This window comes from Saimiri boliviensis, chromosome 10, assembly GCF_048565385.1.
Source record: "Saimiri boliviensis isolate mSaiBol1 chromosome 10, mSaiBol1.pri, whole genome shotgun sequence".
NCBI classification, from domain to species: Eukaryota; Metazoa; Chordata; class Mammalia; order Primates; family Cebidae; genus Saimiri; species Saimiri boliviensis.
Window position 1 is genome coordinate 53,240,392 of NC_133458.1, and position 13,510 is coordinate 53,253,901.

Genomic DNA, 13,510 nt, shown 5'->3' on the forward strand with positions numbered 1-13,510 from the left:
TAATGGCCACATCTACAAATACAGTGAAGGTAATCTATTTCTGGTAAGGAGTTAATATCCACAATACATAAAGAACTCTTACAACAGAATAACAAGAAAACAACCTGATTTTTAAAATGAGTAAATAACCTGAATGAACATTTCTCCAAAGAAGATATACAAATGGCCAACATCACTGTTAAGGAAAGGCAAATCAAAACCACAATTGGATGCCGCCACATACCCACTAGGATAGCTATTATTAAAAACAAGCAAAAACAAAATAGGAAATAAGTGTTGGATGACCCTGGGGTCCAGCAGACCCTTGCGAGTGCTGCTGGAGAAAATGGAATCCTTGTGCTTTGTTGACGTAAATGTAAAATGACAAAACAGTGCAACTGCTGTGGGAAACAGTATGATGATTCCTCAGGAAATTAAAATTAGAATTACCATGCCATTTAGCAATTCCATTTCTGGGTATGTATCTGAAATAACTGAAAAGAGGATCTCAAAGAGAGATTTGTGCATCCATATTCACAAGTAGCATTAGTCACAATAACCAAAAGGTGGAAGCAGCCCCCATCTACATATGAATGGGGGTTGATATCAAACAAAATTTGATAATATGCAGTGTGTGCACACGCGCGCGCGCGCACACACACACACACACACACACACAAATATTCAGCCTTAAAACGAAATGAAATTCTAGTATGAACTACAACACAGATAAACCTTGAAGACATTATGCTAAGGGAATAAGCTATTCACAAAAAAGACAAATACCATATGATTCCACATGTATGAAGTACCTGGAGTTGTCAAATTTCTAAAGAGGAAGTACAAGGATGGTTTCCAGTGGAGAGTTGTTCAATGGGTATAGTTTCAGTTTTGTAATATAAAAATAGTTCTGTAGGGTGGTTGCACAATGGTGAATGCACTTAACATTACTGTACACTTAAAAATGGTGAAGATGGTACATTTCATGTTATGCATATTTTAGCACAAATTTTTTAAAAAGCAAAACACCCTGGCAGGGCTCGGTGGCTCACAACTGTAATCACATAACTTTGGGCAGCTGAGACGAGCAGATCACTAGGTCAGGAGTTCGAGACCGGCTTGGCTAACAGGCTGAAACACCGTCTCTACTAAAAAGACAAAAATTAGTTGGGCGTGGTGGCGCACGCCTGTAGTCCCAGCTACTCGGTAGGCTGAAGCAGGAGAATTGCTTGAACCTGGGAGGCGAAGGTTGCAATGCACTCCAGTGCCACTGCACTCTAGCGTGGGCGGCAGAGCAAGACTACATCTAAGAAAAAAAAAAAAACACCTTATGACCTTAGAGATGATGATAAAATTGAATAGGAAGAGGTGTGAGGAAAAATATTAATATGGAGGAAGTGGAGTCAGGTTACTTTGCACCTTGGAGCATGTTTTAACAGTGGTTGCATTAATAGGGATCAGGAAGAGGTTTTGGGGCAGATGATTAGTTTGTTTATTTTTTTTCCAAGACAGGGTCTCACTCTGTTACCCAGGCTGGAATGCAGTGGTGCGATCTCAGCTCAATGCACCTTCCACCTCCCGGGCTCAGTGATCTTCCCACCTCTGCCTCCCTTAGTTCAATTTTTGGAATGTCAATTTTGAAGTGACAGCGATGTCATGCAGCAGATATGCAGACCAATTAAATACATTTAATTGGCCTGGCACGGTGACTCACGCCTGTAATCCCAGAGCATTGGAAGACTGAGGCAGGAGGATCTCTTGAGGCCAGGAGTTCAAGATCACCTTGGGCAACATAAGGAGACCCCGTCTCTACAAAACATATATATACTACACTTGATCTTAGCCAAAAGCGATAAAACGTGTGTCTTGTTTAATTGTGAGAATATAATGAAATTAGTAAATTAGAGGATACTTTAGTCCTTGCTTAAGAGTGGCACATCAAGTTTATTTTTTTGAACATGTTTCAGGTGCTCCTGTTGGGTGGTTTTCTTTTGTTAGTTTTTGCTTTGAACAGCAGTCTTAGAAGGAAGCATATAGTAGGAATACAATTGATTTTATTATGCAATAAACAATTAAGTCCCAGAGTCCTGTATTTGGGAATATCCTGAAAGAAAACTTCATTCCACTAAAACAGGGTAAAAATAATGCTGGCCTTGGAATAGAATCTAACACTAGAGAGAGGTTTCGAGTAATGAAAGACACAATGCAGGTAAATAGTAATAGCATGACAAATACTCGCTGCTATTATCATCATCAAGTTAAGCGCAAATGTATCACAAATATACATTCATAATTCTCCGCAGATAGATATACTAGTTGATACTGGTTCAGACCGGTATTTTCAGTTTTTACTTAAAACGGTAGAGTTCCTGGGAAAATCACTAATTAGTTTCAGATTAATATGTAAAGCAGTAGGAACTTAAAGATAATATAAAAAGAGTTGCTTTTAAAGGTTATGTTCTATGTATTGCACCAGGACGTGGAAAAGAATCCTTTTTAGAGGAAAACTGATCAGCCTAGGAACCATTTTCTGGTGCGACTTGGTGTCCAGCCGGATCTGAGTCAGTGTGAAACCAAGCGCCGCACACGTTAGCGGGGGTGGGAGGGTGTGAGATTGGCGGCCGCACCACGAAAACTCCATCCCGGAAGTGCTTGTTGGTCGTCTCCATGCGCCGGTTCCTAGGCGTCGTGGAGCCAGGGCGCGAGGCTCGGACTGAGAGGTAGAGCTGGAGGGGACCCTAAGCGCCCTCCGCCCGGGACGTGACACGCTTCGTCCACCGGGCTAGGCCCGGCGCCATCATGCTGCTCCTGCCAAGCGCCGCGGACGGCCAGGGCACCGCCATCACCCACGCTCTGACCTCTGGTAAGTGCCCACCCAACCCCAGTTCCTTCCCACCTTAGCCGCCCCTGCCTTAGTCCTCCGCCTCTCCAACCCTGGCCTCTCTCTACCCTTGACCCTGGCGACTAGCTCCAGAGCCGTGTGGGGCCGTGACAAGTGGCTTTTTGCTCAGTGTTTCAAAGTAATCCTATCCCGGATTGGAAGGAAGGAGGGTGAGGGGTGCCTTCCTTTTGCTTCTACCATTGCTTCCTCCTCTTGCCGCTGCTGACTCATGGATTGGACTGAGTAGTTCGGGACCGAACCCCACAGTATCCTAAAAAGATTCTTGTAAGCATCTTCTTGCCTACGGCTGAAAGACAAGACGAGGCGCGGCGAGCATCCCCCGCACCTGGGGTCGTACAGAGCTTTGCTGCTGGCGGTCTCTTTAAACACCTTTCCCCTCTCTACGTTTGCTCCGGCTTTATTTTTTAAATGTCACAACTCAGACACCGCTCTTCATACCCAGCGTTAAAAGATCCTCGCCTGTGTTGCTGAAAAGATCCGCGTAGACTTTGAAAGGCAGTTATTACAAGTGAAACTTGTCCTGCTACTGTAGGTTTTTAGATTTATGGCCCAGGAGAGTCATGAGTATTGTAAACTTAAGAGTTTTCAGCTCCAGTAATCTACAGTAATTCCCATAGCCAGTCACATAGGCGTCTATTAAATGTGATTTTAACGCATGGCACGTGTTGCATTTGTGTGTCTCCGTGCCTCTTAAAACTAGAGGAAAAGGCCTAAAAGGCAATGTTCTAAAAGCCACACACCCATACTACACAGGTGGTACCTTTTTTACAGAGTGTTTTCTCTCCTTTGTAAGGTGGAGGCAATCTTAATTATGCAAACCAACTAAAACGTGAAGTCAGTTGTCTTTTTAAACTGTGACTAGGGAAAACTTCCATCTGAGTTACTCATTACTAGATAGATTAAAGCTTTTTGCTTTCTTATGGAATATGAAATTAAAATTAAGTTGTTCAGGGATTTTCCTTTTTTGAATTGCTGATACACTCATGTATAGTGATTTACCCCCACTTCCCAGGAATAGAGGACACCTTTACTATGAGTTTGTGATTTCAGGGAATTTTATCATCTCATTCAATCTTCCTAGGAACTGAATGAGATAGGTATTGTTCCCATTTTACAGGTCACAGCCGCTGTCCAGAGTGTCTGGTTTCAGATTGAGAGCTTGTGCCACTGCATTAGTAAATATCCATTTGCTGCTTGGAAAATTGCTTTCAGAACAAATTAGTGAATCCTTAAAATTTTTAAGAGCTATATCAAGATTTTAATAATTAGGATAATTTGAGTTGGCTGGGTGCCATAGCTCACACCTGTAATCCCAGCACTTTGGGAGGCTGAGGTGGGTGGATCATCTGAGGTCAGGAGTTCAAGACCAGCCTAGCCAACATGGCAAAACCCCATCTCTACTAAAAATGTAAAAAATTAGCAGGACATGGTGGTGGGGGCCTGTAATCCCAGTAACTTTGGAGGCTGAGGCAGAGGAATTGCTGGAATGGCTGAGGTGGACGTTGCAGTGAGCTGAGATCGCACCACTGGACTCCAGCAAGAGCAAAAAAAGAAAAGAAAAAAAAGATAGTTTGAGTGGTTTTTAGATTTCTTATTTTTGGTGAGGCTAGCTCTTGGTGACAATTTATCACTATTTATTGTTTTATTAAAATTATTCATCTAAAAGTCAAGCAGTTTGCAACACTTCCTCCTGTTTGTCACCTTTCCCTCATATCCCCAGAAAAGTACTGATTTATTGTTGACATTGCTGAGTTTTATTTTGTCAGGTAATGGAAGAGGTTGATTAAATACTCTGTAAATACTAGGAAAGGATAATTTCTTGCTAACCCACATGTAAACTGGATGACTGCAATGATTTTCTTAGTTGGTGGTTTTAAAAGAATATTCTGGTGGTGTCACTGTTTTGACCTTATTTCCTGAAAAAATTTATTGCCTTGAAACAGATTTATTCCATGCAATACATTGAAGCCTCTCTTAACACTTTCAATCACAGCCTCTACACTCTGTCGAGTTGAACCTGTGGGAAGATGGTTTGAAGCTTTTGTTAAGAGGAGAAACAGAAATGCTTCTGCCTCTTTTCAGGAACTGGAGGATAAGAAAGAGTTATCTGAGGAATCAGAAGATGAAGAATTGCAGTTGGAAGAGTTTCCCATGCTGAAAACACTTGATCCCAAAGACTGGAAGGTATTTAATATCTGAGTATTTTGTTCAATCAGATGCTTTGTTAGACATAGGCAATTTTCTTAGGAGTTTTCCATTTAAAAAAAAACATGTTTTAAGATGATTCAGTAAGATAACTATAATTTAGCATCTGTTCATTACTAAGCCTTGAGTGAGTTAGCACTGGCCTTGAGATACTATCTCTGCTGGAGAAATCCAGGAAGAGTTCACAGAAAAGATAATGTTTGCACTGGTCTTAAAAGGATGAGTGGTAACTACTGAAGCAGAGAAGTGAAAAAAGTGTTCTGGGCAGAAGGAATAGATACACAAAGGAGTAAAGGAATATGTAGTGCCTCTTTAGGGATTGATGAGTAGGATAGGGTACATGCGGTATGATGTTGAGAAATAAGCCCTTAAAAGGGCTCTAGACCAAACTCTCCTGTGTCCTTTTGATACTATGCTAAGGAAGGAATTAGAATTTATTTTTGGGACAGCAAGAAACCATCAAAAATTTCTTAGCTAATTTTAGAAAAGTAATTCCCTTGGCAGTACAGAAAACTGCTTGAAAGCAGGGAAGAAAGTGGAAGGGAAGTGAATAATTTATTATTACAGGGCTAGTGCACTAAGGCAGGCCTGTGACTGAATGCTTGAACTTACTATGTGGCTACATTTTGAGGAAGAGGGGTCAGATTTGCCTTTTTTGAAGGTAGAATTGACAGGCTTTGGCGTTGGCTCTGTGGCACAAGAGAACAGGAAGTATTCAGAAGTCCTCCCCAGCACTATGGCTTGAGTGACCTGCTAGAGTGTGAAGTCAGTATCCAATGCTGGGATGCAGGATAAGAATGTTTGCAGGAAGTGCTGTTTGTGTCCAGGTGTGGCTATGTGAAGACTGAGGTTTTGGTACCGTAGTGGGTAAGCTGTGTAGTAGATGGTTAGAAATTGGTCTGTGACTCTTAACAGAGTTAGAGCTAAAGACTTTTTGAAGTCATTGGTACATAGTGGTGGTTGCTGTGAGGAATTGAATGACATCACCAAGGGACAAAAGTATAGACAAATAGATAATGCTTTAATAGGTACTTGTATAATAGTTAAATGTGTATGCTGTGGAATGGGAGTACCTGAATTCAAATCTGCTTCTGCCATTTGGTGTACTGGGACCTTGGGAAGGTTCCCAGATACCTGTGTACTTCATTTCCCATGTTGCTACAGTGACATTGTTAACAGCTCAAAGGATTATCTTGAGGAATAATAAAACGATGCGTATAAAGCACGTAACTTAGTACTTGCCACATGATAAATGCCAAACAAATAATGGATAATAGGAGTTCTTAGGTCATTGGTTGTTTAGAGGACTGAAGGAGCTAAGGCATATGTATAAAGCACTGAGAAAAATAAGTTCTCAGAAAGTGTTAGCTGATTCTCTCACCACCTGATCCATTTAAAAGAAAAAGACTGAACATTGAGGAGCATGGATATTATGGGATAGGAAGAGGGGAAAAAAAAAGCAAGCCGGGCGCGGTGGCTCAAGCCTGTAATCCCAGCACTTTGGGAGGCCGAGGCGGGTGGATCACGAGGTCGAGAGATCGAGACCATCCTGGTCAACACAATGAAACCCTGTCTCTACTAAAAATACAAAAATTAGCTGGGCATGGTGGCGCGTGCCTGTAATCCCAGCTACTCAGGAGGCTGAGGCAGGAGAATTGCCTGAACCCAGGAGGCGGAGGTTGCGGTGAGCCGAGATCGCGCCATTGCACTCCAGCCTGGGTAACAAGAGCGAAACTCCGTCTCAAAAAAAAAAAACAGCAAAAGATACTGAGAAGGGTGCCAGAAGTAGAAAGAAAACAAAGAAAAAGACCCTTTGTTATTTGAAAAAAGACTTTCTAAACATCAGGCACCATACTTTTCCAGAAACTAAGGGAGAAGCAAGACTCAAGAGGAGAAAAGAGGTCAGGCATGGTGGCTCACACCCGTAATCCCAGCACTTTGAGAGGCTGAGGCGGGCAGATCAGCCTGACCAACATGGTGGAACCCCCTCTCTACTAAAAATACAGAATTAGTCAGGCTCAGAGGCATATGCCTGTAATCCCAGCTACTCTGGAGGCTGAGGCAGGAGAATGGCTTGAACACAGGAGGTAGAGGTTGCAGTGAGCCAATATGGCACCATTGCACTCCAGCCTGGGCAACAAGAGCAAAACTCTGTCTCAAAGAAAAAGCAAAAGAGGGAAAAAGACTCACCCATGTCACTGCTTCAGAAAGAGGTCGATCATATAACATGAAAAATTATTTTAAAAACCACTGGATTTGGCAAACTAAAGGTTTTGGTGTCCTCATTGAAAGCAGTTTGAGTAAAATGATCGGGAAGGCAGGAGATTGTAGTGGATGAGAAGTGATTAGGAAGTGATCAAGTAGAACCAAAGTGTAAAATACTCTTTCAAAGCTGGGTAGTAAAGAAAACGAGAGGAGATAGTAACTTGAAGAGAAGGCAGAGTTGGGAGAAGACAGAAGTAGGGAATGTTGAGATCTACAAGAGGGAAAAGGTCTTTGGTCTAGAAAGAAGTAGATTGTATCACAGCAAGGTAGCAGGGTTCATTCACTTGTTCAACTTTTTTTCATTCATCAAATACGGATCAAACACCATGTCAGACATTGTTCTAGGTGTTGAGGATACTGTACTGAAGAAGACAGTATCACTGCTTCTACATAACTTATATTCCAGTGACATAATAAGTGAATAATCAAGAACATGTAGCCATAAGTACCATAGGATGGCAATAGGTATCAATAGGTGCTAAGAGAAAAAAGGGGTCTTTGGTCATGTAAGTTTGGAAAAATCTGTGTTTTACAGGTTTCTCTTTATTTTTTAAATCTAATTATAGGACTTCTCAGAGCCTTTCTTAGGTTTCATCAAGGAGGCTATGTAAATAGTCCACATTTATCTCTCTTTTTTTTTAAAGACAGTGTCTTGCTTTGTCGCCTATCCTGGAGTGCAGTGGCATGATCACAGCTCACTGCAGCCTCTACTTACTGGACTCAAGCAATCCTCCTCTTTAGCCTCCTGAGTAGCTGGAATTACCAGTGCACACCACCACACCCAGCTGATTTTTTTAAATTTTTCTGTGGAGACAGGGGTCTTGTTTTGCCCAGGCTGGTATCAAACTCCTGGGCTAAGCAATTCTCCACCTGGGCCTCCCAAAGTACTGGTGTTGGGGTTCAGTGGAACCCTCAGCTCCCCTGAGAGGACGTTTCTCCAAGGCTGTTGGTCCCTCGCTCTCTCAAGAATGAGAGAGAAGACCATGGCGCAGTGCACTCGTAAAGTAAATACCGGATCCCAAAGTGTTTGCAGAAAGTGATTTATTTAGGTAGAGAAAGAGAAAGGAGAGAAAGCTTCCACAAGAGAGAGAGGGTGTGTGTGGAAGGGGATCCAAACATGGAGTCCAGAGGGGTGTGGCAGAAGAGGACTTTTAACCTGGGAGGAACCCCCACCTTCTCCAAGACCCCTGGCTAATGAAAGGAGTTCCTTAGAACTTCCGCTGGAGTGATTGACTTTTGATTCTTCCTGCTCCCGCGAAAATTAAAACAGAGACCGTTAAATCTCCCAGATGGAAAGGCATGGGAGGGGGACATGGCACTGGGAAGTTCTTGCCGTTAAAACTATGCCCCCTGGTGGCGTGTGCCTGTAATCCCAGTTACTCAGGAGGCTGAGGCAGGAGAATTGCCTGAACCCAGGAGGCAGAGGTTGCAGTGAGCCGAGATCGCGCCATTTCACTCCAGCCTGGGCAACAAGAGCGAAACTCCGTCTCAAAAAAACAAAAACAAAAACAAAAACTATGCCCCCTTGTGGGCCTGGAAAGAGAACACCTTCCCTCACTGGATTACAGGGATGAACCATGGCACCCAACCTAATGCACATTTCTCAACTTTACATGACCATAGAACCTGTTTTATGCGGAACCTCTTACTGGACTCCTGATTAAATGTCACTTTGGGAAATGCTGTATTAAAGTACCAGAACAGAGGGATGGAATATATTGGCTCCATCTCATACTTGACTCCCTTTTGTGTTTTTATCAGAACCAAGATCATTATGCAGTTCTTGGACTTGGCCATGTGAGATACAAGGCTACACAGAGACAGATCAAAGCAGCTCGTAAGTACTTAGTCACTTGGAAATAAATCAAATATCTGGCATAGGAACATGCTATGCTTTGTAAAAGATACACAGTATCATAGTCTGCAGCCATAACTACATTTAACACCATGTGTTGTCATAACAAGCAAAAAAACCCGTCATGGTCTCCTCTGCCTTCAGAATCAGAAGAATGCAATCCATTTTACATATGGGCTTTCCCATTAGGGATAGGAAATTAGGATGGGGGTGTGTGTGTGTGTGTGTGTGTGTGTATACAGAATATTCTCCCAATGGCAAGCTTTTAAAAAATAATACTTCACCTCTCTTTAGAAGTATAGGCAGTTGTACTTAGTGGAAACTGCATTTTTACTTAGGTTTTTCGATGTTATTTTGTAATCTTAAGTCACACTTTGTAGATGTCATCCCCTCTTCTGTCCAAGAAAAGTTATCTGATGTTTCATTGTAGTTTTCATTGGGGCTAAAATTTGCATGGGACAGGGAATGTTGGACCTCAGTCTTCATGTGCCTTATAAACACCATCCCTCAGTGTTCCTAAACATCCTCTCCTTTACAATCCTGTGGACATAAGTTCTTATACACATGATTAGTTCAGCTGATTAAAGTTTAGTGAAAGAGGTAAGAGGTGAAGGTTATCAGTTTTCTGTCTTAAATCGAGAATGTTCTGCCCTCTACTCTAGAGAATGGATATTGAGGTCAGAGGAGGTAAGATTGTGGCCACATGAAAAAGGAGAAGGGAGTCAGGGCCTGTCCAGAAGAGGAAGTATTATAGTTGGAAGAGGATGACTGAATAAGAATGCCTATGTTAAAAAATTAGCCAATACTTAGTATAACAGATGAGCCCAAAATCATCCCCATTACTGCTTACATTTAGAAAAATCACAGGAAATATTTTTAACGAAGTGAAGGAATTTATCAGATTATTTTAAACCTATTACTGGATTTCTTTAAAGGCTGGCATGATTTTAGACAAAGCATATGTTAATGCATGTAAATGGTTATTCCAGTATACATAAATGCCAGAAAAATCCATCTGCCGTGTACAGATGTTTGTAATTTTACTATTTGAATAGCGTTGCCTGGGCTCAGCGCCTCTCGCCTGTAATCCCAGCACTTTGGGAGGCTGAGGTGGGTGGATCACATGGGATCAGGAGTTCGAGACCAGCCTGGCCAACAAGGCAAAAGCCCATCTCTACTGGAAATACAAAAATTAGACAGGCATGGAGGTGCATGTCTATAGTCCCAGCTACATAGGAGGCTGAAGCACGAGAATCACTTGAACCCAGAGGTGGAGGCTGCAGTGAGCTGAGATCACACCATTGCACTCCAGCCTGGGCGACAAAGGGAAACTCTGTCTCAAAACCCAAAAATATTTGTCAGAGTTTCTGAACCCTTGCAGTATATGTTGAAATAACTAATTTTAACATGCCCATGAAAAGATTTCTGTTGGCCAAGCATGGTGATTCATGCGTATAATCCTATCATTGTGGGAGACTCAGGCTGGAGGATCACTTGAACTCAGGAGTTCCAGACCAACATGGACAATATAGACCTTGTCACTCTCTTTAAGATACCTTTTTTGTTTGTTTGTTTAAAGAGGGGGTCTGTTGTCCAGGGTGGATTGTAGTGGTGAGATCTTGGCTCACTGCGACCTCCATCTCCAGGGTTCAAGCAATTCTCCTGCCTCAGCCTCCCAAGTAGCTGGGATTACAGGCACCTGCCACCATACCTGGCTAATTTTTGTATTTTTTGTAGAGACTGGGTTTCACCTTGTTGGCCAGGTTGGTCTGGAACTCCTGAGCTCAAATGATCCACCTACTCCTTGGCCTCCCAAAGTGCTGGGATTACAGGCATGAGCCACCGCACCCAGCCGAAAGATTTCTGCAAAAATTTTGATAACAGCCTACTCACAATGTCCAGAAACTGGAAATTACCCAAATGTTTAATAACAGGGAAATAGATAAGCAAACTGCTATATATTTTGGTACAGTGGAATACTAATCAGCAATTTTTGAGAGAACAAATTGCCAGTACAGAGAAAAACATGGATGAATCTCAGACCATGAGTGACAGAAGCCAGACACACACAATTCTGTTAAGTTACATCTACTTGAAGCTCAAGAACATACAAAAGTAATCCGTGGTGACAGGCATCAGAAAGTGGTTGCCTCAGTTGGTAGAGGGTGAGAGCCCAGTGGAAAGGAGTCTAAGGGAACATTTTGGGTGATGGAAATGGCCTGTATTTTCTTTTGGGTAGTAGTTACATTAGTGTATACAATTGTCAAAACTCACTGAACTTAATGAATGCTTAAAATCTGAGCGTTTATTTTATGTAAATTTTATCTCAATTGAATCAGATAGATTAAACCCAAAAAACTCAATCACTTGGGAAATTAAATATATTCTTTTGAGCCTACACAGAAATAAAAAATTACGCTAATAGACTTTTTTTCCACAAAAGTAAGATTACTGCTTTATCAAAACTTAAGGACTGGCAACTAGAGTTGTACCTTAAATAAATTCATTGCCTTAATCTATTATGTTAGTTTTTTAGAAAGAGGGAAAAAATGAGGTGGAAATCCAATTCAGAGGTTTAGAAGAATAGCACAAAGGAAGATGTAGGAAGAAAATAAGTAAGACAATATCCCAAAATGGATTTTATAAGAAGAATAAACAAATACAAGTTGAGCATCACTAATAAAAAATCCAAAATCCAAAATGCTCCAAACTTTGAGTGTCATTATGACACTTCAAAGGAAATGCTTACTGAAGAATTTTAGATTTTCAGATTTGGAATGGATGCTCACCTATTAAGTATAATGCAGATATTACAAAATCTAAAAAAAATTTGAAATCACAAACACTTCTGGTCCCAAGCATTTTAGATACGAGGTACTCAAAATATAGTGAAATACGCAACGAGCTAGTCATGGTGGCTCATGTCTCTGATCCCAGCACTTTGGGAGGCTGAGGCGGCTGGATTGCTTGAGCTCTGTCGTTCAAGACCAGCTTGAGCAATGTGGTAAAAACCCATCTCTACAAACAATACAAAAATTAGCTGGGCCTTGTGGTGCATGCCTGTGGTCTCAGCTGCTTAGGAAGAGGCTGAGATAGCAGGATCGCTTGAGCCCAGGAGGTCAGGACTGCAGCGAGTCATGATTACACCGCTTCACTCGGGCAATAGTTAGACCGTGTCCTGTCCCCCCAAAAAGAAGCAAAGGATGAAAAACATTAAAGTTACCAAAGAATTGCCTCTTAAAAATAATTTTTAGGCCCAGATAATCTTTCAGGTGAATTGTTTCAAGTGTTAAAGAATTCAAACTTCTAATGCTGAATATAAACTTGATTTATTTTCTTTAATTGGAGAATCAGTTAAACTTTTGGAATAATTCATTTTGTTAAGTTGTAAAGTTTAATGAGTGTGTAAAACCTAGCAAAATGAGCTCAGAAAAAAACCTAGAGAGGTGGGCTTAGTGGCTGGTGCCTGTAATGTAATCCCAGCACTGATCGCCTGAGGTCAGGAATTCAAGGCCAGCCTGACCAACATAGTGAAACCCTGTCTCTACTAAAAATACAACAAATTAGCTGGATGTGATGGTGGATGCCTGTAATCCCAGCTACCAGGGAGGCTGTGGCAGGAGGATCACTTGTACTCGGGAGGCAGAGGTTGCACCGAAATCACACCATTGCACTGCAGCTTGGGCAACAAGAGCGAAACCATCTCGCCAAAACAAAAACAAAAACAAAAAAAACCCTATAGACAATTTCTATTAACATAATGAAAAAAAAACAGTTAAAATGTTAATAGCAAATTCAAGAAAAGGGAATTTTTATACACTGTTGGTAGGCATGTAAATTAGCATGGACACTATGGAAAACAGTATGGAGATAACACCAAAAATTAAAAACAGAATTACCGTATAGCACAGCAGTCCCACTACTGGATATTTATCCGGAGGAAAAGAAAACCATATGTCAAAGAGACACCTGCACTCCCATGTTCTTACTGCAGCACTATTTGTAATTACAAAGATAAGGAATCAACGTAAGTGTCCATCAGCAGACTAATGGATAAAGAAAATGTATTTGTACACAATGGGATACCACTCAGCCATAAAAAAGAATGAAATTATGTCTGCAGTAACCTGCAACTGGAGGTCATTATGTTGAGTGAAATAAGCTAGGCACAGAGAGGCAAATATTGCATGTTCTCACTCATGAGAACAATGGGAGTTTAATAAGTAGATCTCATGGAGATAGTAGATAGGATGATAGATAACAGAGGCTGGGAAGGGTGTTGGGGAGAGAGGGATGAAGAAAGG

At 41.6% G+C, this 13,510-nt stretch overlaps 1 protein-coding gene across 4 annotated transcripts in view; it reads left to right on the forward strand.

Moving 5' to 3' along the window:
- Positions 1 to 2,556: 2,556 nt before the first annotated feature.
- DNAJC2 (DnaJ heat shock protein family (Hsp40) member C2) overlaps positions 2,557 to 13,510 on the forward strand; it is a 35,915-nt gene continuing 24,961 nt past the window's right edge. For 2 of the 4 annotated variants that reach the window (XM_039472575.2, XM_039472576.2), the window contains exons 1-3: positions 2,558 to 2,842; positions 4,964 to 5,065; positions 9,113 to 9,188. In XM_039472575.2, the coding sequence (XP_039328509.1) occupies positions 5,033 to 5,065; positions 9,113 to 9,188 (109 nt within the window). In that variant the 5' untranslated portion in view covers positions 2,558 to 2,842; positions 4,964 to 5,032. Of the gene's footprint in view, positions 2,843 to 4,874; positions 5,066 to 9,112; positions 9,189 to 13,510 lie in introns of all 4 variants that reach the window. The other 2 variants (XM_039472573.2, XM_039472574.2) reach the window with 2 other exon arrangements.